The following is a 26,712-nucleotide window of genomic DNA, read 5'->3' on the forward strand; positions in this document are numbered from 1 at the left end:
CCCCCCAAATGTGGAGTATGAAATCATTTTTTACATAACAATTTTTTGCTATCGTTCTTTTTTTACATCCGTTATTAGACAGTCGCAACGATGATGATTATGAACATGGTCTTTTGCCTGCTAATGCCTGCAATGCAGTGAAGAAAACGATATGACAACAATAACATCTAATTGTAACTGGCCCCTCTAACAGTACAACTGGCCCCAGCTTGGTCTAGAACCGCCACTGTACATACTGCTATGTGGTTCGTAAGGACAGCGTAGCAAACACATTTTCAGACAACTTAACGTGTAAGGTAACTTAATTGAAAAGTCATTACTTTATTAAATTGCTCAACATTTTGTTAACATTTGTCATAATTAGTTAAAGCAACGAATTTGTATGCGCTGTCGTTGCACGTCGGCTGCATATTTTCCGCCATTTTCTTCAAATCTGAAAACGCTGTGAAGCCACGCCCATTTCCTGAACAATTGCATTATGGGCTCTAAAGTACGGAAATAGTGTTCTCTGCGTGTATACTTCATATTTTTGGCGAATTTAGTACGACATCCGGGAACTTTTGGCATGCTAACTATATCCATAATATGGCCAATAAGCATACGATTTACTAAACTCACGTCACAAATAGTACGGTTAGTATGAGTATCCGAACACAGCTATCCTGTCCAACTGACGAGACTTCCGTTTCTTCATCCGGGGATTTTGAATGAGTACGCATGTCTTTTACGTTTGCGCGTCTTCTTGCGTAGCCCCTTTGTTTGTGTTGGCCAAAATCTATCAAACGACGTACTGTACGTTCGTGAATTCAAGCGAAGTGCGCGCAACGTGCGGTGTCGTTCACACTGCATGCGTTGGAAGGCTAATCAACACAATCGTGAAAAGCGGGGAATAGTTCATTGAATTTTTACAGAGAGATGTTGTTATAATCGTGTGCAAATCAAGGCTATTTTCAATACAAAGCAGTTGCCCTGGACGTGGAGCAGGAGGTATGGTTTGGTAGACCCTCTGGTTGTGTAATTGAGCTGGTTAGAATTAGCAGACTAACGTTAGCTATTACTTTCATTTTGGGCCTTCACAAAAAAGTTGTCGCCCAACCAATAACAATTACTAACCAACGAGTTGTTTAAATCACACCACGCATGATAGGTTAGTCTTTTCTTACTCTTGGTGAACAAATTTGCCCACGTTTTTTTTCTCTCCCCAATGTGTGTGCTAACGACGCACTTGAAATTGTATGCGTGCTACAACTACAAAGCATTCGCACATTAATTGGCTAAGATAATTTAGCTAGCCAGCGAACTAACGTTAGCTAGCTTTCCAGACTTTGCACTGCTAAAGATTTCACCTACTAACGTTAACTAACTAACATTTGGAATAATTGGCAAAATAATTAATCCCTCGGAGTTGTTTGTCGTTTATATTTACCAGAAAGCAGCAGCCATTGTTCACATGTTGGTAAATCGAAACATTTCGTGATGAGTTTGGTTGGAGCACAATAAGCTGATGCGTTACTTGTTATTGACATACATGGACTATGTACGTTGCTGAAGTACTAGCTAACTAATAATATATTATTCTACTTTGCCCAATTGTTATGTTTTTTATGTATACATCTTTCAAGTTGTGAGTCGCCATGGCAGCTGCCTTCCCTTATAGAGGGGTACCTGGTGGAATGCCCCCAGGTATCCATCCCCCAGCCCAGGTTCCAGACTACATGTCTGAGGAAAAACTGCAAGAGAAAGGTGGGTTCAGCTCAATGGAGAACTTTTGATCCATGTGTTTTATCTAATGCACAGCTTCTGGACCTGCTTCATGTAGCTGTCATCTACCAAAAACCATAACATTTCATTGCCCCTTTGGCTATGATTTCCATGGGGTTGTTATTTGATTAATAAAATGGAAAATTCCTTTGAATGAACATATAACCATTAGTGTTCTTTTCCCAATACGACAGCCAGAAAATGGCAGCAGTTGCAGGCGAAGCGCTACTCTGAGAAGAGGAAGTTTGGGTTTGTTGATGCCCAGAAGGAGGACATGCCACCTGAGCACGTCCGTAAGATCATCAGGGACCACGGTGACATGACCAACAGGAAGTTCCGTCACGACAAGAGGGTATACCTGGGGTAAGAAGCAACTTCCCAGTGTCTCTATGGCGCTCTGGTGATTTGGAGAAGAATTGGGAAAATGTTGTTTATGATACCCAGGGCTAAAGCGGTACGGTGTCCCGGGCATAATAAATAATGGGATACACAGTACAGATAAAACATGAACCTATCACAATAATTAAAACAAAATGTCAAGAAAACTGTAAGCTATTACACCACTACTAATCATTACTGCATGTCGGAGGCATGGAAAATTTAGTGAATAGACTTTAACTATACATTCATGTACATACTACCTCAATTGGGCCGACCAACCATTGCTCCTGCGCATTGGCTAACCGGGCTATCTGCATTGTGTCCCACCACCCGCCAACCCCTCTTTTACGCTACTGCTACTCTCTGTTCATCATTTAACCATATCTTCATGTACATACCACCTCAATCAGCTTGACTAACCGGTGTCTGTATGTAGCCTCGCTACTGTATATAGCCTGTCTTTTTACTGTTTTCTTTCTTTACTTACCTTTTGTTCACCTAATACCTTTTTTGCACTATTGGTTAGAGCCTGTAAGTAAGCATTTCACTGTAAGGTCTACACCTGTTGTATTCGGCGCACGTGACAAATAAACTTTGATTTGAATGGACCTGAAAACAGGTGGTATAGGCTACACTCCATTATTTCATGTAGTTAGACGAGAACACTGACATTTTGCCAAGGTAGCAATGAGTGGCTGCATAAATTCTGGCCTAATGACAATTGCCAAATGTTAAATTTTTGTGTGTTTTGTGTTACATGTCTCTTAACATTCACCATTGTTTGGAGGCAGGGAATACATTAATTTTACTGCTGATGACATCTCACATTGTTTACCATTTTGAACCTGGTTGTTTAGATGTTTCATTTCATGTGGAGAATACAATAGTGAAATCTACAGTGAATATTTGATCAATTATTGCATGAGAGCACAAGCTGTTCCGGACGACTGTGTTCTCGCTCTTCGTAGCTGGTGTAAAACCTTGTTAACATTCACAAGGCCGCGGGGCAAGTCGGAATACCAGGATGCATACTCGGAACATGCGCTGGCAAGTGTCTTAACTGACATTTTCAACCTATCCTTGATCCAGTCTGTAATACCAACTTGTTTCAAGCAGACCTCTATACACCCCGTGCACATGAACACCCAGGTAACCTGCACTCACATTTACAGCGATGAAATGCTTTGAAACTATGGTGGTCGTGGCTCACATCAACACCATCAGAAACCCTGGACCCACTCCAATTCACATACCGCCCCAACAGATCCACAGATGACGCAATCTCTATTGCACTCCACACTGCTTTCGCCTACCTGGACAAAAGGAATACCTATGTAAGAATGAGATTCAGTGACTACAGCTCAGGACCCCGGGAATTAATACCTCCCTCTGCAACTGGATCCTTGACTTCCTGATGGACCGGCCCCAGGCAGTGAGGGTAGGCTACAGCACTTCCGCCACGCTGCCCATCAACACGTGTGCTTAGTCCCCTCCTGTTCTCAGAGTGGCCGTGGACAACTCCCAACACCATCAAGTTTGCTGACGACAGGACTGCTCAATTTGAGCAAGGCAAAGGAGCTGGTCGTGGACTACAGGAAATGGAGGGGCAAGCACGCCCCCACCCACATCGATTGTGCTTTAGTGGAGCGGATCAAGAGCTTGAATTCCTCGGTGTTCACATCGCTAAGGAATTAACATGGTCCACACAGTTGTGAAGAGGGCATGACAGCGCCTCTTTCTCTTTAGGAGGCTGAAAAGATTTGGCATGGGTTCTTAGATCCTCAGCTACACCACTGAGAGCATCTTGACTGGCTGCATCACTGCTCAGTACGGCAACTGCAAGGCACCTGATTGCAAGGCGCTACAGAGGGTGTTGAGTCCGGCCATGTACATCACTGGGGCCAAGCTCACTGCCATCCAGGACCTCTACACCAGGCAGTGTCAGAGGATGCCCCCAAAAATGGTCAGTCTCCAGCCACCCAAGTCATAGAGTGTTCTCTCTGCCTCCACACAGCAAGCAGTGCCAGTGCAGCTGTGTCTGGAACCAACAGGACCCTGCATACTTACACTGACATTCTAACACACACACTACATATACGCACACATGCATACTGACGCCACACAAAAGGAGAGGAAAGTAAACATTTCACTGTTAGCCTATACCTGTTCTTTACGAAGCATTTGATAAATAAAACGTTTTATGGTTTGCTAACCATGCCCCCCGTCCTCCTCTTTTCACCCATCTCCCTACACTCACACCACTTCCTCTCTTTCTCCACTAATCTTCCCATCTCTCCTCTTTGTGTGGTCTTCTCCACAGAGCCCTGAAGTACATGCCCCATGCGGTGCTGAAGCTACTGGAGAACATGCCCATGCCTTGGGAGCAGATCAGAGACGTGCCTGTCCTATACCACATCACCGGAGCAATCTCCTTCGTCAACGAGATCCCCTGGGTCATAGAGCCTGTCTACATCGCCCAGTGGGGGTGAGACGAACTAATATTCTGTTCACGCATGTTTTTATTTGTTTTAAGTGTAATTTTTAGAGTGAAATAACACTCTCTTTGAATTGTTAGAAACTAGTTAGCCATAGATGCCTCACCACCTAGATAATCCTTGTTCACTTGCTAGTTAAATTCTCTCCGTAGCGCCATGTGGATCATGATGCGTCGTGAGAAGAGGGACCGTCGTCACTTCAAACGTATGCGTTTCCCTCCTTTTGATGATGAGGAACCTCCGCTGGACTACGCCGATAACATCCTGGATGTAGAGCCACTGGAGGCCATCCAGATGGAGCTGGATGCAGAAGAGGACTCCTCCGTGGCGGAGTGGCTCTACGAACACCAGGCCCTCAAGGACGCCAACAAGTGAGTCACAGCAAAACCTGTTTTGCTTTCTCTCTGGACAGTCCTGCACACTGAGTTTCATTTTATTTTCAAATTAGCACAGGTTAAACTATTGCCTGGTGGTCATCAGAATATTTTCACAGCGTACCAAAGACCTGAAACCTCTTAATGTAAGCCACAATATTTAAACACAAGTCTTGGTTGGTTTAGCACAACTTCTGAGTAAGTTGAAATCAGTCAAGTGTTCTTCAAGCTAAAACACGACTAGATTGGTTATCTATTTTATTTTTGTCCTTGTATGAACCGGCCTTTCTCTCCTTCAACTCCAGGTATGTGAACGGGACCACATACAGGCGTTGGCAGTTCACCCTGCCCATGATGTCCACGCTGTACCGTCTGGCCAACCAGCTGCTGACAGACCTGGTGGACTACAACTATTTCTACCTGTTTGACCTGAAGGCGTTCTTTACCTCCAAGGCCCTCAACATGGCCATCCCCGGGGGACCAAAGTTTGAACCCCTAGTTAGGGACATCAACCTCCAGTAAGATCTGGGGTATTTAGTCTGTTACCCCTTAGTGGGCACTCTTAAGTACATTACTGTACATTGCTGAATCACTCAAATAAATATTTTTAGTGCTGTCTAACTTGTGGTGGCTTTTGGGCATTACACTGTTGATGTATCTGTTCCTCAACTCTCTTCTCCCATCTCAGAGATGAAGACTGGAACGAGTTCAACGACATCAACAAGATCATCATCAGACAGCCTATCAGGACAGAGTACAAGATTGCCTTCCCATACCTGTACAACAACCTTCCCCACCACGTTCACCTCACCTGGTGAGAAAGATGCCTTTTACTGACATTACTGTCTATCTCATACAGGCCCCAGAACATCCTCCTAGATTCCAGAAATGGAAACCTCCTATTGACATGCACACATTTGGGCGATATGCCACCAATGCTAACTAGTGTTTCTGTAGGTACCACACTCCCAATGTGGTGTTCATCAAGACTGAGGATCCTGATTTGCCAGCGTTTTACTTTGACCCCCTGATCAACCCCATCTCCCACAGACACTCAGTCAAGGTATGTTGTTTTTAATGTACAGTACGTTATGCACTGCAACCAAATTGCCCATCAGAGACAAATTCCTCTTGAGTTAAAATGACCCCTGCCCAAGCACTGCCTTTAACTCGGTCTAGCCTAGGGCACAGAAATGTTTTCTCAAATTGTATCTACCTAGCTAGTAGCCCTCCTACAAAGGCGCACTTGCATTGGTTTGCTTGCAAGTGCGTAACGACTGGAGGAAAATTGATTTGAATGGTGGGTTACTGGCTGAACAGAACCTGTGCTGCAGTTGGTCCATCAGCATTCAAACACCTATTTTGAGATTGGAGGAGTCATCTAATAGCAGATACTTCTTTATTGCAGTGTAGTGTGCTCCTGTTGTTGTTGTCCCCCCCACCTTAACATCTCTCACACATACTCACACCCCTACAGAGTCAGGAGCCTCTGCCAGAGGATGACGAAGAGTTTGAGCTTCCAGAGTACGTGGAGCCCTTCCTGAAGGAGACGCCCCTCTACACAGACAACACAGCCAATGGAATCGCTCTGCTCTGGGCACCACGCCCCTTCAACTTGCGCTCTGGGAGGACCAGGCGGGCCATCGACATCCCACTCATCAAGAACTGGTGAGGAAACACTCAAATAACATTATTTGCTAATGTTGATGTAGGATGGGAATTGATATTGCTGTGTAAATGTATTTATTGCCTTTTTTAAACCAGGTAAAACCTTCTCTTTTATAATAAATACTCAGTAGCATGTCCTACATAAACCTGTAATGACTGAAGATGACTGTTATATCTGTGAACTCTCTTGTCTCTGCTGATATTGTAAACCTAATAAAGATGGCATGTTAATACTAAATGAAAATCTAATTAGTGAGTGTCTTCCTGACTGCCTCCCATGTCAGGTATCGTGAGCACTGCCCAGCCGGCCAGCCAGTGAAGGTGCGTGTGTCTTACCAGAAACTGCTCAAGTACTACGTACTCAACGCTCTCAAACACAGACCACCCAAGGCCCAGAAGAAGAGGTAAGCATCAATGATGATTCTCAAGTTACTAAACTAACCCTCAATTTTGTCAATGTTTGTTCGTAGATGTTTGATAGGGAAAAATAACTGACATTTACTATTTGCAGCACAATTTTGCGGAAAAAATATACCACAAGTACAACAATCTGACCAGCCTCCTCTGGCCTCCCCTACCAGGTACTTGTTTCGTTCCTTTAAAGCCACCAAGTTCTTCCAGTCGACTAAGCTGGACTGGGTGGAGGTGGGCCTGCAGGTGTGCAGACAGGGATACAACATGCTGAACCTGCTCATTCACCGCAAGAACCTCAACTACTTGCACCTGGATTACAACTTCAACCTCAAGCCTGTCAAGACCCTCACCACAAAGGTAACCAGTCAAACTAGATGCCAGCTGATGTAAAGAGGGGCAAGACGAAGAGAAGTAGACCCAAGTCCTGTCCAATTATTCCATGTGTCAGAGGCATGTTTGTTCTACTTATCATATTTCTATCTAAATGCAGTCCATAACCTTGTGCCCTGCTGAATGCGCCTGTGGTGTCTGTCTTTTCTTCAGGAACGTAAGAAGTCCAGGTTCGGGAATGCCTTCCATCTGTGCAGAGAGGTGCTGCGTCTCAGCAAGCTGGTGGTGGATAGCCACGTGCAGTACAGACTGGGCAACGTGGATGCTTTCCAGGTCAGCAACACAGCACTTGAATAACATCAAAGCTCCAATAAATCTTCCTTTATGTGGTGTTAAATAGCATGATTTGATTTTGGCTCACATTTGGAAGAACCTGTTAGAAATTGATTCAAACCTATTTCAATTTAGTCTTTCCTAATATGTATTGCTTCTCCCTACTTCCTCCTTGGTCTGTAGTTGGCAGATGGGCTGCAGTACATCTTTGCCCACGTGGGCCAGCTGACTGGCATGTACCGCTACAAGTACAAGCTGATGAGACAGATCCGGATGTGCAAGGACCTCAAGCACCTCATCTACTACCGCTTCAATACTGTGAGTACCGAGTATACACACACACACTTATATCCATGTAAATGGTCACACAAACATTACCTATGTTGTCGATTTCATAAAGGAACAATTTTCCATTATTGCCAACATGTCTGAAACACCACTAAGTAACACATCTGCTCTGTAATGTATTGGTGGTTATATTGGGACACAACTAAAGGCTGAGTTTGTTGTTGAAGGTATGTGTTTTGCTGTGTGTTCTCAGGGTCCAGTGGGTAAGGGTCCAGGCTGTGGGTTCTGGGCACCAGGATGGAGGGTGTGGCTGTTCTTTATGAGGGGCATCACCCCCCTGCTGGAGAGATGGCTGGGCAACCTGCTGGCCAGGCAGTTTGAAGGTAAGGCCTTTTAACTTCCCTTTATCATAGGTCATGTTACAACTGTTTCATACTAATTATCACGAGGCACAATGGCCTATCAATGAACTACTTGCTTGCCCAGTTGCTTTTGAGCCCTTGAACAAAGGTAAATATTTCGATAAGTGTGTTTGTGAAGGGTGAGGAAAGGGAAAAAGCAGGACCATGAACTGTGACGACAAGAAAACGCAAATTAATTCACTGTGGATCGTGAGAAAATCTCATACAGATGGACTGATTGGGAACACCAGTCAATCAATCAATCGTGAATGTCCCCTTCAACAGGTCGTCACTCCAAGGGCGTGGCGAAGACTGTGACGAAGCAGCGTGTGGAGTCCCACTTTGACCTGGAGCTGCGTGCGGCCGTGATGCACGACATCCTGGACATGATGCCTGAGGGCATCAAGCAGAACAAGGCCAGAACCATCCTGCAGCACCTCTCTGAGTCCTGGCGCTGCTGGAAGGCCAACATCCCCTGGAAGGTATGAGATTATAGAGATGAAAAGGGATGAGGAGGCAGCATATAGGGGGAAAGCAATGTTGGGGCTTTATTCCAGGCTCTTGTGTGCTTGATTTTACTGCCAAAAAAGGTAGGGGCAGTTCAGGGAATGTTTTCTTTAACAATATTTATTGGTGACATGTTATAGAAATATAATCTTTCATCAAACTCTGTCAGCAATTACGATTTTTGTAAGCAATAAACACAACTTGTTTTCCTGAAAGGTACAACATTTGCCTTTACTGGAAGGTTGTTCATTTACACCTATCCAGTACTGGGACAGCTTTTGACCCGTCTAATCCATGTCCTCCCTGTCTCCAGGTCCCAGGCCTGCCCACACCCATCGAGAACATGATCCTACGCTATGTGAAGGCCAAAGCTGATTGGTGGACCAACACGGCCCACTACAACCGTGAGCGAATCAGGCGCGGCGCAACCGTGGACAAGACTGTGTGCAAGAAGAACCTGGGCAGACTGACCCGTCTGTACCTGAAGGCTGAGCAGGAGAGGCAGCACAACTACCTGAAGGTAATACAGCACACACTATGATCCTCATTTTTGGCATGGAAGGCACTAGGTAAGTGCATAGCTGTTGCAACCATAGAGGTAGAACACATAGTTTTCTCTCTATGGTGCAGCTACCTTCTCTGCTGTGAGGAGTGTAGACAATTCAGCCATGCAACAGCAAACCAGCAGAGTTAACAGGGCCACCAGTCTCTCAAGAACAGGCTGAGTCGGTAGTATAATACTCTGACACTTGTTAAAAAAAATATTGTGTGTATATATGGGATGTTTGTTTGTATTTTTCTATAATTTAATGGTACAGTTTATTTATTTCTTCCAAAACGGGTAACTCCTCTGACTTCATATTGCCATATGTAGTGTGTATAATGTGTCAGCTGTGTCTCCCAGGATGGTCCATACATCACAGCAGAGGAGGCTGTGGCCATCTACACCACCACAGTCCACTGGCTGGAGAGCAGACGCTTCTCCCCCATCCCCTTCCCCCCGCTGTCCTACAAACACGACACCAAACTGCTCATCCTGGCCCTGGAGAGGCTCAAAGAGGCCTACAGGTAACACACACCAACTCCCAGTAGCCTCCTGTTAGGGAACATGTACTGTAATAAGATGGCTGTAGATCCTTTCTGCTGAGGTATCTCGCAGTGATTTGACCGTGTGGTTGTTTTCTCTTTCCAGTGTGAAGTCCAGGCTGAACCAGTCCCAGAGAGAGGAGTTGGGGCTGATAGAGCAGGCCTATGACAACCCTCACGAGGCCCTGTCCAGAATCAAACGGCACCTGCTCACACAGAGAGCCTTCAAAGAGGTTAGTCTCAGGACCAACTCTAAATACACACTGGGCTTTTTGCGTAAGTCACCCTCTAAATTCCATCCCATTTTGTCTAACTATATGGAGATGATTTGAACTTTCAGTTGACAAAGTTATCTGTCCTAAGATCCAAATCTATCTCGCTTCTATGAACTTAGCACTCACCCATTCCACTCCAATCGCTCCCCCCCCCCCCCTCTCTCTAGGTGGGCATAGAGTTCATGGACCTGTACAGCCACCTGGTGCCTGTGTATGATGTGGAGCCCCTGGAGAAGATCACAGATGCCTACCTGGACCAGTACCTGTGGTATGAGGCTGACAAACGACGTCTCTTCCCCCCCTGGATCAAACCAGCTGACACAGAGCCTCCGCCACTCCTCGTCTACAAGTGGTGCCAAGGTGAGGACTAGGTTGGGTAGATTGAGTGTGTTTATAGTAGTTGTATTTATGTACTGTATGTGTATTCACAGAGCCAATGCTGCCAATGCATATTGTATAATAGGAAAAAGTATCTACACCCTCCGCAGTCGTTTCTGTTCGACGCTTTCAATAATTCTATATCCATTCATGGTAGGATATAAATCAGACAATTTTCCCCATGTTTTGTAACCAGGCATCAACAACCTGCAGGATGTGTGGGAGACGATGGAGGGAGAGTGTAACGTGATGCTGGAATCTCGCTATGAAAAGATGTATGAGAAAATAGATCTGACGCTGCTCAACAGACTGCTGCGTCTCATCGTGGACCACAACATCGCTGACTACATGACTGCCAAGAACAACGTGGTCATCAACTATAAGGTGAGACCACCTTGCCTTCTCGAGGAGGGGTTTGTTGTGCAGGGTTTGTATCAAATCAATTTAATTTGAGTTAATTCAGGAAGTAAACTGAGATTCCAATTGTCCTCATTCAAAAGCAATGAGGAAGATATTGTGCTTGTCTTTTTTGTCAGTTAAATTATTGCATTGTTTGATTGTATACCTTTTACTTTTCCCTTCTAACTGTTTAGTTGCTTATATATATCCTTCCTCTCTCCCATCCCAGGACATGAACCACACCAACTCATACGGTATCATCCGTGGTCTGCAGTTTGCCTCGTTCATCGTGCAGTACTACGGCCTGGTCATGGACCTGTTGGTGCTGGGGCTCCACCGGGCCAGTGAGATGGCTGGACCCCCTCAGATGCCCAATGACTTCCTGTCCTTCCAGGATACAGCCACAGAGAGTGCCCACCCCATCCGCCTCTACTGCAGATACATCGACCGCATACATATCTTCTTCAGGTACAAAACAGTAACACAACACCTTAGATAGAAGTTAGTACCGGGATAGATTTGACAACATCTGGTGAAATTGCAGAGCGCCAAATTCAAACTACAGAAATATAAATATTTAACGTTCTTGAAAATATAAGTGTAATACATCAAAATAAACCTTAAGTTGTTAATCCAGCCGCGCTGTCAGATTTCAAAAAGGCTTTACGGCGAAAGCACACCATGCGATTATCTGAGGACAGCGCCCCGCATACAAAAACACAACCATTTTTCAACCAGGCAGGTGTGACACGAAAGTCAGAAATAGCGATATAAATGCCTTACCTTTGAAGATCTTAATCTTTTTGCAATTCCAAATGTCTGTGACACAATGAATGGTCGTTTTGTTCGATGAATTCCTTCTTTATATCCCCAAAATGTCCATTTATTTGGCGCGTTTGATTCAGAAATACACCGGTTCCAACTCGCCCAACATGACTACAAAGTATCTAGTAAGTAACCTGTAAACTTGGTCCAAACATTTCAAACATGTTTCTAATCCATCCTCAGGTACCCTAAAATGTAAATAATTGATCAAATTTAAGACGGAATAAACTGTTTCCATTACCAAAGAAAAACAACAAGGAGCGCGCTCCTGTTCACGCGCACCAAAAGACTAGAGTTCACCTGAGTGACACAGAAAGAATAGGATTACTTCTTCATTTTTCAAAAGAAAAACATTTAACAATTTCTAAAGACTGTTGACATCTAGTGGAAGCCATAGGAACTGCAATCTGGGCCCTAATAAATCAGGTTTCCCATAGAAAAGCAAGGGAAAACACAATTACCTCTCAAACAAATTCCCTGGATGGATTGTGCTCAGGGTTTCGCCTGCCAAATCAGTTCTGTTATACTCAGACATTATTTTAACCTCTAGGGGACCCCTTCCCGTTCTTATCCCATTAACGGGATTGATTTTGACAACAGCCAGTGGAAAATCAGAGCGCCAAATTCAAAACAGCTAAAATCTCATAATTCCATTTTCTCAAACAATCAACTATTTTACACCATTTTAAAGAAACTTCTCGTAAATCCAACCACATTGTCCGATTTCAAAAAGGCTTTACGGCGAAAGCATAAAATTAGATTATGTTAGGAGAGTACATTGACAAAAATAATCACAGCCATTTTCCAAGCAATTAGATGCATCACAAAAACCCAAAACACAGCTAAATGATGCACTAACCTTTGACGATCTTCATCAGATGACACTCCTAGGACATTATGTTACACAATACATGTATGTTTTGCTCGATAAAGGTCATATTTATATCCAAAAACAGCATTTTACATTGGCACGTAATGTTGAGAAATGTTTTCCCTCCAAACCCCCGGTGAATCAGCAAAATGAGCACACATATTACAGAAATACTCATCAAAATGTTTGATCAATATAGAAGTGTTATGCACAGAATTATAGATACACTTCTCCTAAATGTAATCGCTTTGTCAGATTTCAAAAAAGGTTCACGGCGAAAGCGCAATAATCTGACTACAGCCCTGAAGACGCCAATAACAAGCAAACAGAAAACCGCCATCTTGGAGTCAATAAAACTAAGAAATAACATTATAAATATTCACTTACCTTTGATTATCTTCATCAGAAGGCACTCCCAGGTACCCCAGCTCCACAATAAATGTTCGATAAAGTTCATATATATGTCCAAATAATCAATTTTGTTCGCGCGTTAGGTTCACTATCCAAATCCAAAACGCGCATGCTTACTTAGTCCAGACGAAAAGTCAAAAAAGCTATACTACAGTTTGTAGAAACATGTCAAACGATGTATAGAATCAATCTTTAGGTTGCTTTTATCATATCTTGAATATAATTCCAACCGGATCTATACGTTCTCTTTAGCAGTGAATATGAACTCAGCTCGCTCCCAAGTCATTGCGGGTGACTGAGCCCATGCCTTATAATGGGACACCTACTTCCTTGTGCTGTAATTCCCATCAAATTCACCATAGAATCTTCAAACACCGTTCTAAAGACTGCTGACATCTAGTGGAAGCTTTAGGAAGTGCAAAATGAACCCTAAGTCACTGTATACAGTCAAGGCAATCACTTGAAAAAACTACAACCTCAGATTTTCAACTTCCTGCTTGACTTTTTCTCAGGTTTTTGCCTGCCATATGAGTTCTGTTATACTCAGACACCATTCAAACAATTTTAGAAACTTCAGTGTTTTCTATCCAAATCTACTAATAATATGCATATTCTAGTTTCTGGGCCAGAGTAGTAACCTGTTCAAATTGGGTACGTTTTTCATCCGGCCGTGAAAATACTGCCCCCTAGCCCCAAGAGGTTAACAGTTTATTTTTTGTTTGTTTTTTTTAGTTTTTTTGAACTTTAGAGTGTTATATCTATATGCATATCCTAGCTTCTGGGCCTGAGTAACAGGCAGTTTACTTTGAGCACGCTTTTCATCCGGACGTGAAAATACTGCCCCCTAGCCCAAAGAGGTTAACTGACGCTACATCAAATACCTAAGTAGGAGAGCAGAAGAGACACACACAAATTTTACTTGGTGCAGACTAACGGCTTAGACTTATCCATGTAGGTATCAGTTGAAATCTGTGGAAGCTCAGTGATTGACGTGTCCTGCTCTTTTCTCCTTCTTCCAGGTTCTCAGCTGATGAGGCCAGGGACCTGATTCAGAGGTACCTAACGGAGCACCCTGACCCCAACAATGAGAACATTGTGGGCTACAACAACAAGAAGTGCTGGCCCAGAGACGCCAGGATGAGACTGATGAAGCACGACGTCAACCTGTGAGTCCCCAGCGCCCCCCCCCCCCCCCCGTTGCTTGTTCTTTATATGGAACAATAGCACAGTAGCTGAGAAAATAATGCAGTACTCATGTGAGATGTACTGATGTGAGACCTGCACATTTTATTTTCCCTGCTTTGCCAATGTTGGGATTCTGGTTAATTCAGCTTCAGAAGTCTGCATTGTCAGTTGAGCTCTGCAGAATCACTGCATTTTGGACTTATCTTTGTTTCCAAACGTTAAATATTATGAATCATTAGTTATGCTAGAGACATGAGGGTCTACACCAGAAGTTAATGGGTATCTGTGGGAGGAATGGTCAGTGCAATTAAGCTTGGAATGTACTGAGTGTAGGGGAAATGATCACATGTGGCAGCAGTGACAAGGGGAGAGAGCTGTGGTTTAGTGATGAAGGGGGTCGAGGTCAGGTCACATTAAGGGAGAAGGAACAGTTTATTACCCATATCACTTAATTTCCTGCCTAGCAATAAAGATGCAATGTTTAGCAAGAAGGAGGAGACTCCACCCCAAATTGGGGTGTATATACACCACCACTGGTAGAACCACGTCTGGGTCTGTTCAGCTGTTCCATCCTTTGGGATGAATAAACTTGGTTTAAGCTTTCATAGTGTCCGTCGAGTTCTTACTCTGATATTTAGAACCGAACACCAGCAACTTGAATGGGAGGAACAGCGATATTCATATCTTGTGAAATAATAGTTGTCCCTCCCTCTCTGTAACCGTCCAGGGGTCGTGCTGTGTTCTGGGACATTAAGAACCGCCTGCCTCGCTCTGTGACCACGGTCCAATGGGAGAACAGCTTTGTGTCAGTCTACAGCAAAGACAACCCTAACCTGCTCTTCAACATGTGTGGCTTCGAGTGCCGCATCCTGCCCAAGTGTCGCACCAGCTACGAGGAGTTCACCCACAAGGACGGAGTCTGGAACCTGCAGAACGAGGTGAGCGGGGAAACGGGGGGGATGAAGGATTGGAGAGAGAGAGAAGGGCTGGAGGAAGAAGGATGTTACCTGGTTAACTTAGTTTATACTCACACCTGTTGACCCTGTCCTGCGTCTCCATGGCGATACAGTGGCGTGCTAAACGATCATGGCAGCTGCCACCAGATAGTCAGACCTTCATCACCGTGGCTGACTGGGACTTATACGCTGCTACGCTGTTGTCCCTTGTACTAAGACAAGGCTGTTCTTGCTGTGTGTGTGTAGGTGACCAAAGAGCGTACAGCCCAGTGTTTCCTGCGTGTGGATGATGAGTCCATGCAGCGGTTCCACAACAGAGTCAGACAGATCCTCATGGCCTCAGGATCCACCACCTTCACCAAGGTAAACAACTCCTTTACAAAACATCACTGTTTCTTTCTTCACTGAGATTCTGTAATTTTATATAGAAGTATACCTACTAAAGAAATCTTATGAAATTCATCATTAGTTGGGTTCATAACTGTAGTCATGAGAACCGTACTAATGACGAAATACATTACCCCCCCCCCCCCCCCCCCCCCATCTCTCCTCAGATTGTGAACAAGTGGAACACAGCTCTGATAGGGCTGATGACGTACTTCCGTGAGGCGGTGGTCAACACCCAGGAGCTGCTGGACCTGCTGGTGAAATGTGAGAACAAGATCCAGACCCGTATCAAGATCGGTCTCAACTCCAAGATGCCCAGTCGCTTCCCCCCTGTGGTCTTCTACACCCCCAAGGAGCTGGGAGGGCTGGGCATGCTGTCCATGGGACACGTCCTCATCCCACAGTCCGATCTGAGGTAAGCGCAAAATGCAGAATATGTAGAAGCTATCATTTGTCTAAAAAGGGCCATAGATGTTCCTGTGTGAGGTTAACAAAGGCTACTTACTGCAGACTTAGAGAACATGGTAATGATATGACATTCTTAGTTGACTAATGACGATAGGCCTGGTTGCATTACTGCCTCTTTGAAATGTAGTTATTACATATTAATACATGTTTTAAATTACGAGTTAGAGGGAAGTTTTCCTTCCTGCCACTAACCCATCTTGTCCTGCCGCCCTCCCTCTCCCTCAGGTGGTCGAAGCAGACTGACGTTGGCATCACCCATTTCCGGTCCGGTATGAGCCACGAGGAAGACCAGCTGATTCCTAACCTGTACCGCTACATCCAGCCCTGGGAGAGCGAGTTCATCGACTCCCAGAGAGTCTGGGCAGAGTACGCCCTGAAGAGACAGGAGGCTATCGCACAGAACAGGTACTGAACACCTACACAGGCAAGACAGTTGCTCGATCTCAACCCCTGGTACCCACGTAGGCTGGATTTAAGCTCCACTTGGCGTACTTAATCACACACTGCACGGATGGTTCCACTTGGAGATTTTGGTGCATGCCGGAATATATAACTCAACATTTTAGAGGTTTTGCTAAGGAGGATACTTTTTGAAGTGTAAGCCTTCGCTCCATAGTCTGTAACCAGATGATCATACGGTTCAGAGTACTGTGAGACTTTAGTACTATGAGAGTTGATAATGTCTTGTGTTCCTGTCAGGCGTCTGACCCTGGAGGACTTGGAGGACTCTTGGGACAGAGGTATCCCCCGCATCAACACCCTGTTCCAGAAGGACAGACACACCCTGGCCTACGACAAGGGCTGGAGGGTCCGCACTGACTTCAAACAGTACCAGGTAAGACAGGAACCAGGTGGTACTCTAACAAAAGTTAACAAATTAAATTCTGGTAAAAGCCTTCAGCGTATGTCCAGATGTTAATGTGATGCTCTTTCTCATTGTGTCCTAGGTTGTGAAGGAGAACATTAACTCTGTTCTGTCTGATTGTCCTGTAGGTTCTGAAGCAGAACCCGTTCTGGTGGACCCACCAGCGTCACGACGGGAAGTTGTGGAACCTCAACAACTACAGGACAGACATGATCCAGGCTCTGGGAGGGGTGGAGGGCATCCTGGAACACACGCTCTTCAAAGGAACCTACTTCCCCACCTGGGAGGGTCTCTTCTGGTCAGTACCACACACTCATTCACTACGTGACGTAGATTGTTATTATTGCAAAGTTGTGTGCGCGTGCATTTTCTAACGTATTTATGTTATGCATGCTCAGACATGTATTGCAGTATAACATAATGTAGATGTGTGGGGTTTTACCTAGCTAAACTCTAGCCTTATCTCTACTTCACCACAGGGAGAAGGCCAGTGGCTTTGAAGAGTCCATGAAGTGGAAGAAGCTGACCAACGCCCAGAGATCTGGTTTGAACCAGATCCCCAACCGTCGCTTCACCCTCTGGTGGTCCCCCACCATCAACAGGGCCAACGTGAGTACCTGACTATACACACACACACGGATGCATTTCCCCGAATTTTTTACATTTTATTTTAAATTTATTTTTTGTTACTTATATTGTCACTCTTAACTCACAATCACGCTCCGTACTCTGTCCTCTCTAGGTGTACGTGGGTTTCCAGGTCCAGCTGGATCTGACCGGAATCTTCATGCACGGAAAGATCCCCACCCTGAAAATCTCCCTCATCCAGATCTTCAGGGCTCACTTGTGGCAGAAGATCCATGAGAGTGTCGTCATGGATCTCTGTCAGGTACATCACTACAAAAACGTATCTCCAGCTTGATGTATTTGGTTCAATCAGGGATGACAGGAAGCCGGATGATCTTGAGACATGGCAGTAGACTCCAATAATACGTTTGTGTACCTTTCCCTTCAATGCCTTTCCAGGCAGCAATAACTTGCAGAACCCAAATAAATGTCACTGCATTTTATTAAGGACATTCTCTACCAACATCACACAAAAACGTGGTTGAAAAGTAAATTTTTATCATATGAAACTTAAAAAAGAAATCTGTTTCCTCTGTCTGTGTGTAGGTATTTGACCAGGAGCTGGATGCCCTGGAGATCGAGACAGTGCAGAAAGAGACCATTCACCCCAGGAAGTCCTACAAGATGAACTCTTCCTGCGCTGACATACTACTCTTCGCCTCCTACAAGTGGAACGTCTCACGCCCCTCGCTGCTCGCTGACTCAAAGTACGACGCTACAGTTTTTTTAACCTTATACCAGGTTAACACTGAAGCTGTTTCTTAGTTCGTTGGATATGAACGATGTTTCGCTGGTATCGATTTTAATGTGCCATCTCAAAATGGAAACGGCTTCCAAACTTACATAACATACTAGATCCAAGTTTGACAAGAAGCCAAGTTATTCTTGCCGTTATAAAGACCTTATTTCTGTCTTAGTACTAATTAATCCTTGACCTCTCCCTCTTCAGGGACGTGATGGACAGCACAACCACCCAGAAGTACTGGATCGACATACAGCTTCGCTGGGGAGACTACGACTCTCACGACATCGAGCGGTATGCCAGAGCCAAGTTCCTGGACTACACCACAGACAACATGAGCATCTACCCCTCCCCCACCGGGGTGCTCATCGCCATCGACCTGGCCTACAACCTTCACAGGTTAGCAAAGCTACGCTAACATTTCTGCTAATGTCTGCATAAGTAATGGATACATTTGCTAGCCTGTAGACATGAGTTCTAGCATTACCACAAATGTCCACATGATAAGTGATGGGAAATGTTGTTAGCGTAGCTAGTAGTCTTGTATAGCTGTCAACAGTTGCCCTCTCACACACGTGAACTCAAGGGTGTTACTGAACACTTGTTTGTTTACGTCTATTACGTGACATAGGAACTCACCAGCCACCCTCTTTCTCTCCTCCCTCCCTCCCTACCGCTCTTCCTTCTCTCCAGTGGGTACGGTAACTGGTTCCCAGGAGGCAAGCCTCTGATCCAGCAGGCCATGGCTAAGATCATGAAGGCCAACCCTGCTCTGTACGTCCTGAGGGAGCGCATCCGTAAGGGTCTGCAACTCTACTCCTCAGAGCCCACTGAGCCCTACTTGTCCTCCCAGAACTACGGAGAGCTCTTCTCCAATCAGATCATCTGGTTTGTGGACGACACTAACGTCTACCGTGTCACCATCCACAAGGTGGGTGAGGAGTCTGGGGCGGAATTAGAATTATTAGAGAACTGACATTCTGAGATTCATGTCAACGTTCTAGGGCTTCTAATTTTATGGGTTGGATTCTCTGGCACAGCAGTGTACCTCTAGAATTTTTTTTAATTAAACATTTTCAGACAATGAAACATTTATGAAAATATATACTGTTAGGTAACTAGTCTCAGAGGATGTTAAACACCGTCTATCTTCAGTCATGTAAATACTCCCGCTCTGTCCTTGCAGACATTTGAGGGTAACTTGACTACCAAGCCCATCAACGGAGCCATCTTCATCTTCAACCCCAGGACAGGCCAGCTCTTCCTCAAGATCATCCACACCTCTGTGTGGGCCGGACAGAAACGTCTGGGACAGGTACGTCTTCAAATGAAAAAGACCTGACACTCTTTAGCAATGCACAGGGCAATCAGACTCTGGAAAGGAGCAAAACAAAAATGCATGTAAGACTAGTTATGCTCAATGTCCTCACCTCTTTCCCTCCCCTCTTTCTTTCCTCCCTCTCTTCCCTTTCCGTTTATAGCTGGCTAAGTGGAAGACAGCTGAGGAGGTGGCTGCTCTGATTCGTTCCCTCCCTGTGGAGGAGCAGCCCAAACAGATCATTGTCACCCGGAAGGGCATGCTGGACCCCCTCGAGGTGATACCCCATACCTCACAATCACATCCATTAATTACACTGCACCTCATTGATAGAGACATAGCATTAATCTGCCCAATTTACACATCACATCAGTACTTGACTGAGATAAATATTTAGACAATCATGATTCTCCTTGATACATTTTGATACGGTTGAGATTATTGAAAAACGGAGATGACCAATGTGTAGCAATCACAATCTCTTTACAACCTAACATTTTATTTGTATCCCTTTCTCCTCCCAGGTCCACTTGCTGGACTTCCCCAACATTGTGATCAAGGGCTCTGAGCTGCAGCTGCCCTTCCAGGCCTGTCTTAAGGTGGAGAAGTTTGGAGACCTAATCCTGAAGGCCACCGAGCCTCAGATGGTCCTGTTCAACCTGTATGATGACTGGCTCAAGACCATCTCCTCCTACACAGTTAGTCTACTTCCTACTCTTTTTGTACAAGAATGAGACTTAAGCAAAATGGTGGTGGTAGTAGACTGACTGGCTCAAGGCATTCTCCTCCCACATCGTGAGTGGCTGTTCACTTCCTGTGACTTAGAATGAGACTAAAAAGGATTCAACAGTGATTTCTGTGAAATCTAGCCGATAGGGGTCAATGTTTAAAAATAAAAACAAAGGTGTCAACTATACATAGGAGCCGGGTAACTGAAGAATGATGCCATAAATATCAACAATGTCTAGTCCTGTTTTTCATTCTAGAAGCTCTTCTGGAGTGCAAAACCTTTATTGGGCGAGACATTTCTGTCATACCCCTGTTTGTTTAACCAGTGTCTGTGTGGCTCTGTTTCCTGTCTCTAGGCGTTCTCCCGTCTCATCCTGATCCTAAGGGCGCTCCATGTGAACAACGACCGTGCCAAGGTGATCCTGAAGCCGGATAAGACCACCATCACAGAGCCTCACCACATCTGGCCCACGCTGACCGACGAGGAGTGGATCAAGGTGGAGGTGCAGCTCAAAGACCTCATCCTGGCTGACTATGGAAAGAAGAACAAGTGAGTGGCTATAATGTCTGTGGTGGCCTTTGTAAAGCTGTCATGAAGCTTCATAACGCTGTCATAGGTATATTAACTTCCATTTGCTATTATGGGAGTTCACAACACCTAAAAGAAAAATCTCTAACATCTCAATAAGCTATTGCAAAAAAATGTTTAGCATCTAGGATACCCACTACAAGCGAGCATGCATTTCAATCCCAAATCTCCCTCAACCATATCTGACCCCGACTCTCTGCACTCTCCAGCGTGAACGTGGCGTCTCTGACCCAGTCTGAGATCCGTGACATCATCCTGGGTATGGAGATCTCTGCTCCGTCCCAGCAGCGCCAGCAGATCGCTGAGATCGAGAAGCAGACCAAGGAGCAGTCCCAGCTCACCGCCACGCAGACACGCACAGTCAACAAACACGGAGACGAGATCATCACCTCAACAACCTCCAACTACGAGACACAGACCTTCTCCTCCAAGACAGAATGGAGAGTCAGGTATGTAGGGGGGAGACATTTTTTTTGGTACCCTTCCCCAGGTCTTTGCCTCGACACAATCCTGTCTCGGGGCTCTACCGGCAATTCCTTCAATCTCATGGCTTGGTTTTTGCTCTGACATGCACTGTCACCTGTGGGACCTTTTATATAGACAGGTGTGTGCCTTTCCAAAACATGTCCAATCAATTTAATTTACCGCAGGTGGACTCTAATCGAGTTGTAGAAACATCTCAAGGATGATCAATGGAAACAATGTCTTATAGCAAAGGGTCTGAATACTTATGTAAATAAGGTATTTCTGTTTTTTATTATATTTGCCAAAAATTCGAAACCTGTGTTCACTTTGTCATTATGGGGTATTGTGTGTGTGTGTGTAGCTCGAGATAATATTATTATAAATTTTTTTTTTTAATAAGGCTGTAACGTAACACAATGTCAAGGGGTCTGAATACTTTCCGAATGCACTGTATGTCCTTCCAATCACCCTTGGTGCTGACAAAGGAATGTAATAAACTTTCTTGGGGCTTTATGATTGTTATATTATAGTTATTCCTCAAAGCAGGAGTTGTAAAATGAAGGCCAAAAGCTTCGGAAGTGAATAGAGCGCCAATAATGGCTCTTTGATAACTTCCTCCTGCAGGGCCATCTCTGCTGCCAACCTGCACCTGAGGACCAACCACATCTACGTGTCGTCTGATGACATCAAGGAGACGGGCTACACCTACATCCTGCCCAAGAACGTCCTCAAGAAGTTCATCTGCATCTCAGACCTGCGAGCCCAGGTCAGTACCGTTGCCTACTGTTTATCCTGTTTGCATCACAGTAAACCTCTCCTAGTTATCTCTTTGCTTGTGACCCTTGTTGTGGTAAAATGCCTACTATGATGCTAAAACAGTCAAATCACTCTACCTTCATCTCTTTGTACATCTCTTTAGATATTATTGTAATCCTCTATATATGAATGAAGTGCTTAACTGCTTATACAGCTAGAACAGGATTATTTGGTACCCTCAATCATGTTTATTGTATAGTTTTTATATATCGTATAGTTTTTATATATCGGTCAGTCTGAATGTGTAGCTGACGTGTGCATCCCCTCTGTCTTCAGATTGCAGGTTACCTGTACGGCACCAGTCCACCTGACAACCCCCAGGTGAAGGAGATCAGGTGTATCGTCATGGTACCCCAGTGGGGAACGCATCAGACCGTCCACCTACCCAATCAGCTGCCAGGACACGAGTACCTCAAGGTACAGACTTAGGGGATACCACTCACACATGAACACACATGCTCAGATACAAGCATATGACATGATTTGATGGCATGCTGTTTACTTTATCACGTCTCATTATGTGGAACTGATTAACCATGGACCATGGCTCATTTTCCTTGTCTATGTTTTTGAGGCTCATACCAAGTGTGCCATAGCCTTTGAAATTGGAAGTGTTCAGTTCCTGATCAGGGCATAACACACACGCACTCCTCTGCTTCCCCTGTGTCGTCACCTCTCTACCCCATCTCCGCCTACAGGAGATGGAGCCCCTGGGTTGGATCCACACCCAGCCCAACGAGTCTCCTCAACTCTCCCCCCAGGACGTCACCAGCCACGCCAAGATCATGGCTGACAACCCCGCCTGGGATGGAGAGAAGACCATCATCATCACCTGCAGGTAGGACAGATACCGTTGTACTTGCTTTTTATTAACTCTTATCAGCAGTGAGTCTACATATAGCAGCTAATTTGAAAAAGGTTTTACTTCATGACAGACCAGGCCAGCCCGGTTATAGAGGGCTTTATTGTATGTTGGTTGGATTGACCGACTTGGTTTAAACCCAGACTGTCTACTTGTCACTAGACTGGGTTAGCCTGAACTAAGGCCTTCAGGTCTCGTCAAGGTTATTCATCGTCCCAACCACCCCAGCTACATTTGTAAACATTGATTAACTCCACCTATACATGCATCACTCTTCTTAACATTCAAGTTGCCTCATGTACATCAACGCTAACTACCATAAAACATCTTTATTCATTTCTAGTTTCACTCCCGGCTCCTGCACTCTGACGGCCTACAAGCTGACTCCCAGTGGGTACGAGTGGGGCAGACAGAACACAGACAAGGGCAACAACCCCAAGGGCTACCTACCCTCCCACTACGAGAGGGTTCAGATGCTTCTGTCTGATCGCTTCCTGGGCTTCTTCATGGTGCCTGGACAGGTCTCCTGGAACTACAACTTCATGGGTGAGTAGTGCTTAGAACCCGGGATTTCACAGACACAAAGATTAAACGCCTAGTTTGAAAAAGCATTCTAAATGGAAAGTCTTGTATAATGGCTAACGCCCATTATCATTGTCTTCAAATCTTAGTGTATTTCAAACAATGAAATTCAACATCTGTTACATATCAGGGAAATAAGCATATTAGGAAAATAAGCATTTTACAACCACATGCTTGCAGTGTTTGATTATCAACATGCTATCGGTATGTGGACACCTGCTCGTCGAGCATCTCATTCCAAAATCATAGGCATTAATATGGAGTTGGTCCCCCCTTGTTGCTATAACAGCCTTCACTCTTCTGGGAAGGCTTTCCACTCGATGTTGGAACATTGCTGGGGGGACTTGCTTCCATTCTGCCACGAGCATTAGTGAGGTCGGCACTGATGTTGGGTGATTAGGCCTGGCTCGCAGTCTACGTTCCAATTTATCCCAAAGCTGTTGGATGGGGTTGAGGTCAAGGCTCTGTGCAGGCCAGTCAAGTTCTTCCACACCGATCTCGACAAACCATTTCTTTATGGACCTCGCTTTTTGCAAAGGGGTATTGTCATGCTGAAACAAGAAAGGGACTTTCCTGAACTGTTGCCACAAAGTTGGGAGCACAGAATTCTCTAGGATGTCATTGAATGCTGTAGCATTAAGATTTCCCTTCACTGGAACTAAGGGGCCTAGCCCCAACCATGATAAGAGCACCAGACCATTATTCCTCCTCCACCGAACTTTACAGTTGGTACAATGCATTGGGGCAGATCGTGTTCTCCTGTGATCAGCCAAACCCAGATTTGTCCGTCGGACTACCAGATGGTGAAGCGTGAGTCCACACGTTCCACTGATCCAGAGTCCAATGTTGGCGAGCTTTACTCTACTCCAGGCAAAGCTTGGCATTGCGCATGGTAGACTTAAGCTTGTGTGCGGCTGCTCGACCATGGAAACCCATTTCATGAAGCTCTCAACTAATAGTTACTGTGCTGACGTTGCTTCCAGAGGCAGTTTGGAACTCGGTAGTGAGTGTTGCAACCGAGGACAGACGATTTTTACACGCTTCAGCACTCAACGGTCCTGTTCTGTGAGCTTGTGTGGCCTACCACTTTGTGGCTGAGCCGTTGTTGCTCCTAGACGTTTCCACTTCACAGTAACTGCACTTATAGTTGACTGGTGCAGCTCTAACAGGGCAGAAATGTGATGAACTGGCTTGTTGGAAAGGTGGCATCCTATGACGGTGCCACTTTGAAAGTCACTGAGCTTTTCAGTAAGGCCAATGTTTGTCTTTACTCAATGTTATACACCTGTCAAAGTGTGGCTGAAATAGCCGAATCCACTAATTTAAAGAGGTGTCCACATACTTCTGGCAATGTAGTGCATCTCAATAATACATCCTCTTTTCCTCTTTCAGGTGTTCGCCACGACCCCAACATGAAGTATGACCTGCAGCTGTCCAACCCCAAGGAATTCTACCACGAGGTCCATCGGCCCTCTCACTTCCTCAACTTTGCCTCCCTGCAGGAGGGAGAGATCTACAACGCAGACAGAGAGGACATGTACGGTTGAGACTGGCGCTCCGCTCAGAGATGAGAGGATTACCTCTCCATTGTAGATATTCTATGATATGGACATCCTTATGCGGCCCTGTCTAGTACAGTCAGACGTATCATTTGGCCCAGCCAGCCATGAAGTTATGAATATAACTACTGCTCCATGAAGGAAGGAAATGAGGCACAGTGATGGCGATCTCACGAGTGTGTGATCACCATAGCTGTGATGGACTGAGTGTACCAACTGATAGGGATGGCCTGAAGATATTGGGGAATTTGTATGTCAGCCTAGTACCACCTTTGTAGGACACAATGTCACATTTTGTATGTTTTCTGCAAAATGATGTTTGTTCCATTTGGTTACCCTCTCCCCTCTGATCTCTCCAGTAAGGCTTCAGCGTGTGAATTCTACTGCGTTTCATTTATGGCTTTCCTTTTGACACATTGCTGTGAATGTGTAATGGTATTTGTGTTTGTCTTCGGTCTGTAGTAGTTGATATATAGCTGTAACGGTAATTTTTCTGTGGCATTTCTTTAAATGGGGAGTTAATCATTTTCATAATGCTCATTTTTTCTCTCCCATAGAAACTGAACTGTAAGTGACAATGGAATTGATATGTACTGTTTATGCTAGCAGTCTCTTACCCACTTGCTATGTTGTGCATTCATTGTGGACACTTAGTTTGGGTTTAAATAAAGATCAACATTTTATAAGTATTTGCCCTTGTTTGGTTGTCTTGTCAGTTTGTGTGTGAGTGCAGTTATCATGTATTTTGTGAATGGCACTGTCTTATAGCAAGGACACACCAGGGATACTGGCTGCTGTGGTACTTAGCATGATGTCTGCAGTCAAACTTACTGGTGGTGGCTGAGCTGGAAGAGTTGGGACTCATGGGACAGGGCGCAAACTGGCCAAAGACTGAACCTTATTTTGTGGCATTGTCTCTTCGATGACTAAGACTGTAGCATTCCAAAAAAAAAGCTTTTTTTCTTTTTTACTCTGCTTTGCAAACTGATTTGTCATGGCAATGAAACAAATGTGGGTAGATTGTGTCCTTTAATTGCATTTGATCTATTTTGTTTGATCTATTCCGTTTTACATGTGGCTGCTGTTAAAGAACAGTACAGCATCATTGATCGTTTCTCATGCCTTCATAAGAAATCCAATTTGTATGCTCTGACTGTCTGATGCATTACTGTATGGTCGACCTAGCATGCCAGTGTAACAGTACACTGTGTTATGTGGCTCTAGAGGAGCTTCTTGGGCTCCTGAGTGGTGCAGTGGTCTAAGGCACTGCATCTCAGTGCAAGGTCACTACAGTCCCTGGCCGTGATTGGGAGTAGAGTGGTGCACAATTGGCCCAGCGTCCGGGTTGGGCCAGGGTAGGCCACC

At 45.0% G+C, this 26,712-nt stretch overlaps 1 protein-coding gene and 1 non-coding gene across 2 annotated transcripts; both read left to right on the plus strand.

The window, feature by feature from the left end:
- Positions 1-807: 807 nt before the first annotated feature.
- On the plus strand, positions 808-26,036 carry LOC100380699 (pre-mRNA-processing-splicing factor 8). The gene is made up of 43 exons (XM_014162696.3): positions 808-987; positions 1,623-1,743; positions 1,956-2,124; positions 4,463-4,627; positions 4,790-5,008; positions 5,317-5,529; positions 5,700-5,825; positions 5,969-6,074; positions 6,489-6,679; positions 6,964-7,083; positions 7,261-7,450; positions 7,637-7,756; positions 7,940-8,074; positions 8,298-8,427; positions 8,731-8,927; positions 9,266-9,472; positions 9,857-10,020; positions 10,145-10,271; positions 10,481-10,673; positions 10,888-11,075; positions 11,320-11,558; positions 14,217-14,363; positions 15,110-15,320; positions 15,585-15,701; positions 15,893-16,140; positions 16,419-16,598; positions 16,893-17,028; positions 17,187-17,356; positions 17,538-17,667; positions 17,801-17,947; positions 18,232-18,392; positions 18,635-18,826; positions 19,121-19,358; positions 19,614-19,742; positions 19,909-20,022; positions 20,270-20,443; positions 20,831-21,024; positions 21,273-21,512; positions 22,153-22,294; positions 22,621-22,761; positions 23,043-23,182; positions 23,550-23,752; positions 25,181-26,036. The coding sequence occupies exons 2-43, from the start codon at positions 1,635-1,637 to the stop codon at positions 25,333-25,335; spliced, it is 7,017 nt and encodes a 2,338-aa protein (XP_014018171.2). The 5' UTR covers positions 808-987; positions 1,623-1,634; the 3' UTR covers positions 25,336-26,036.
- LOC123729369 (small nucleolar RNA U109) lies at positions 9,570-9,703 on the plus strand. Its single transcript, XR_006761155.1, has one exon. It is a non-coding gene; the product is annotated as a small nucleolar RNA U109 (small nucleolar RNA).
- Positions 26,037-26,712: the final 676 nt, after the last annotated feature.

The sequence above is a fragment of the Salmo salar genome, chromosome 20, assembly GCF_965601325.2.
Source record: "Salmo salar chromosome 20, fSalSal1, whole genome shotgun sequence".
NCBI classification, from domain to species: domain Eukaryota; kingdom Metazoa; phylum Chordata; class Actinopteri; order Salmoniformes; family Salmonidae; genus Salmo; species Salmo salar.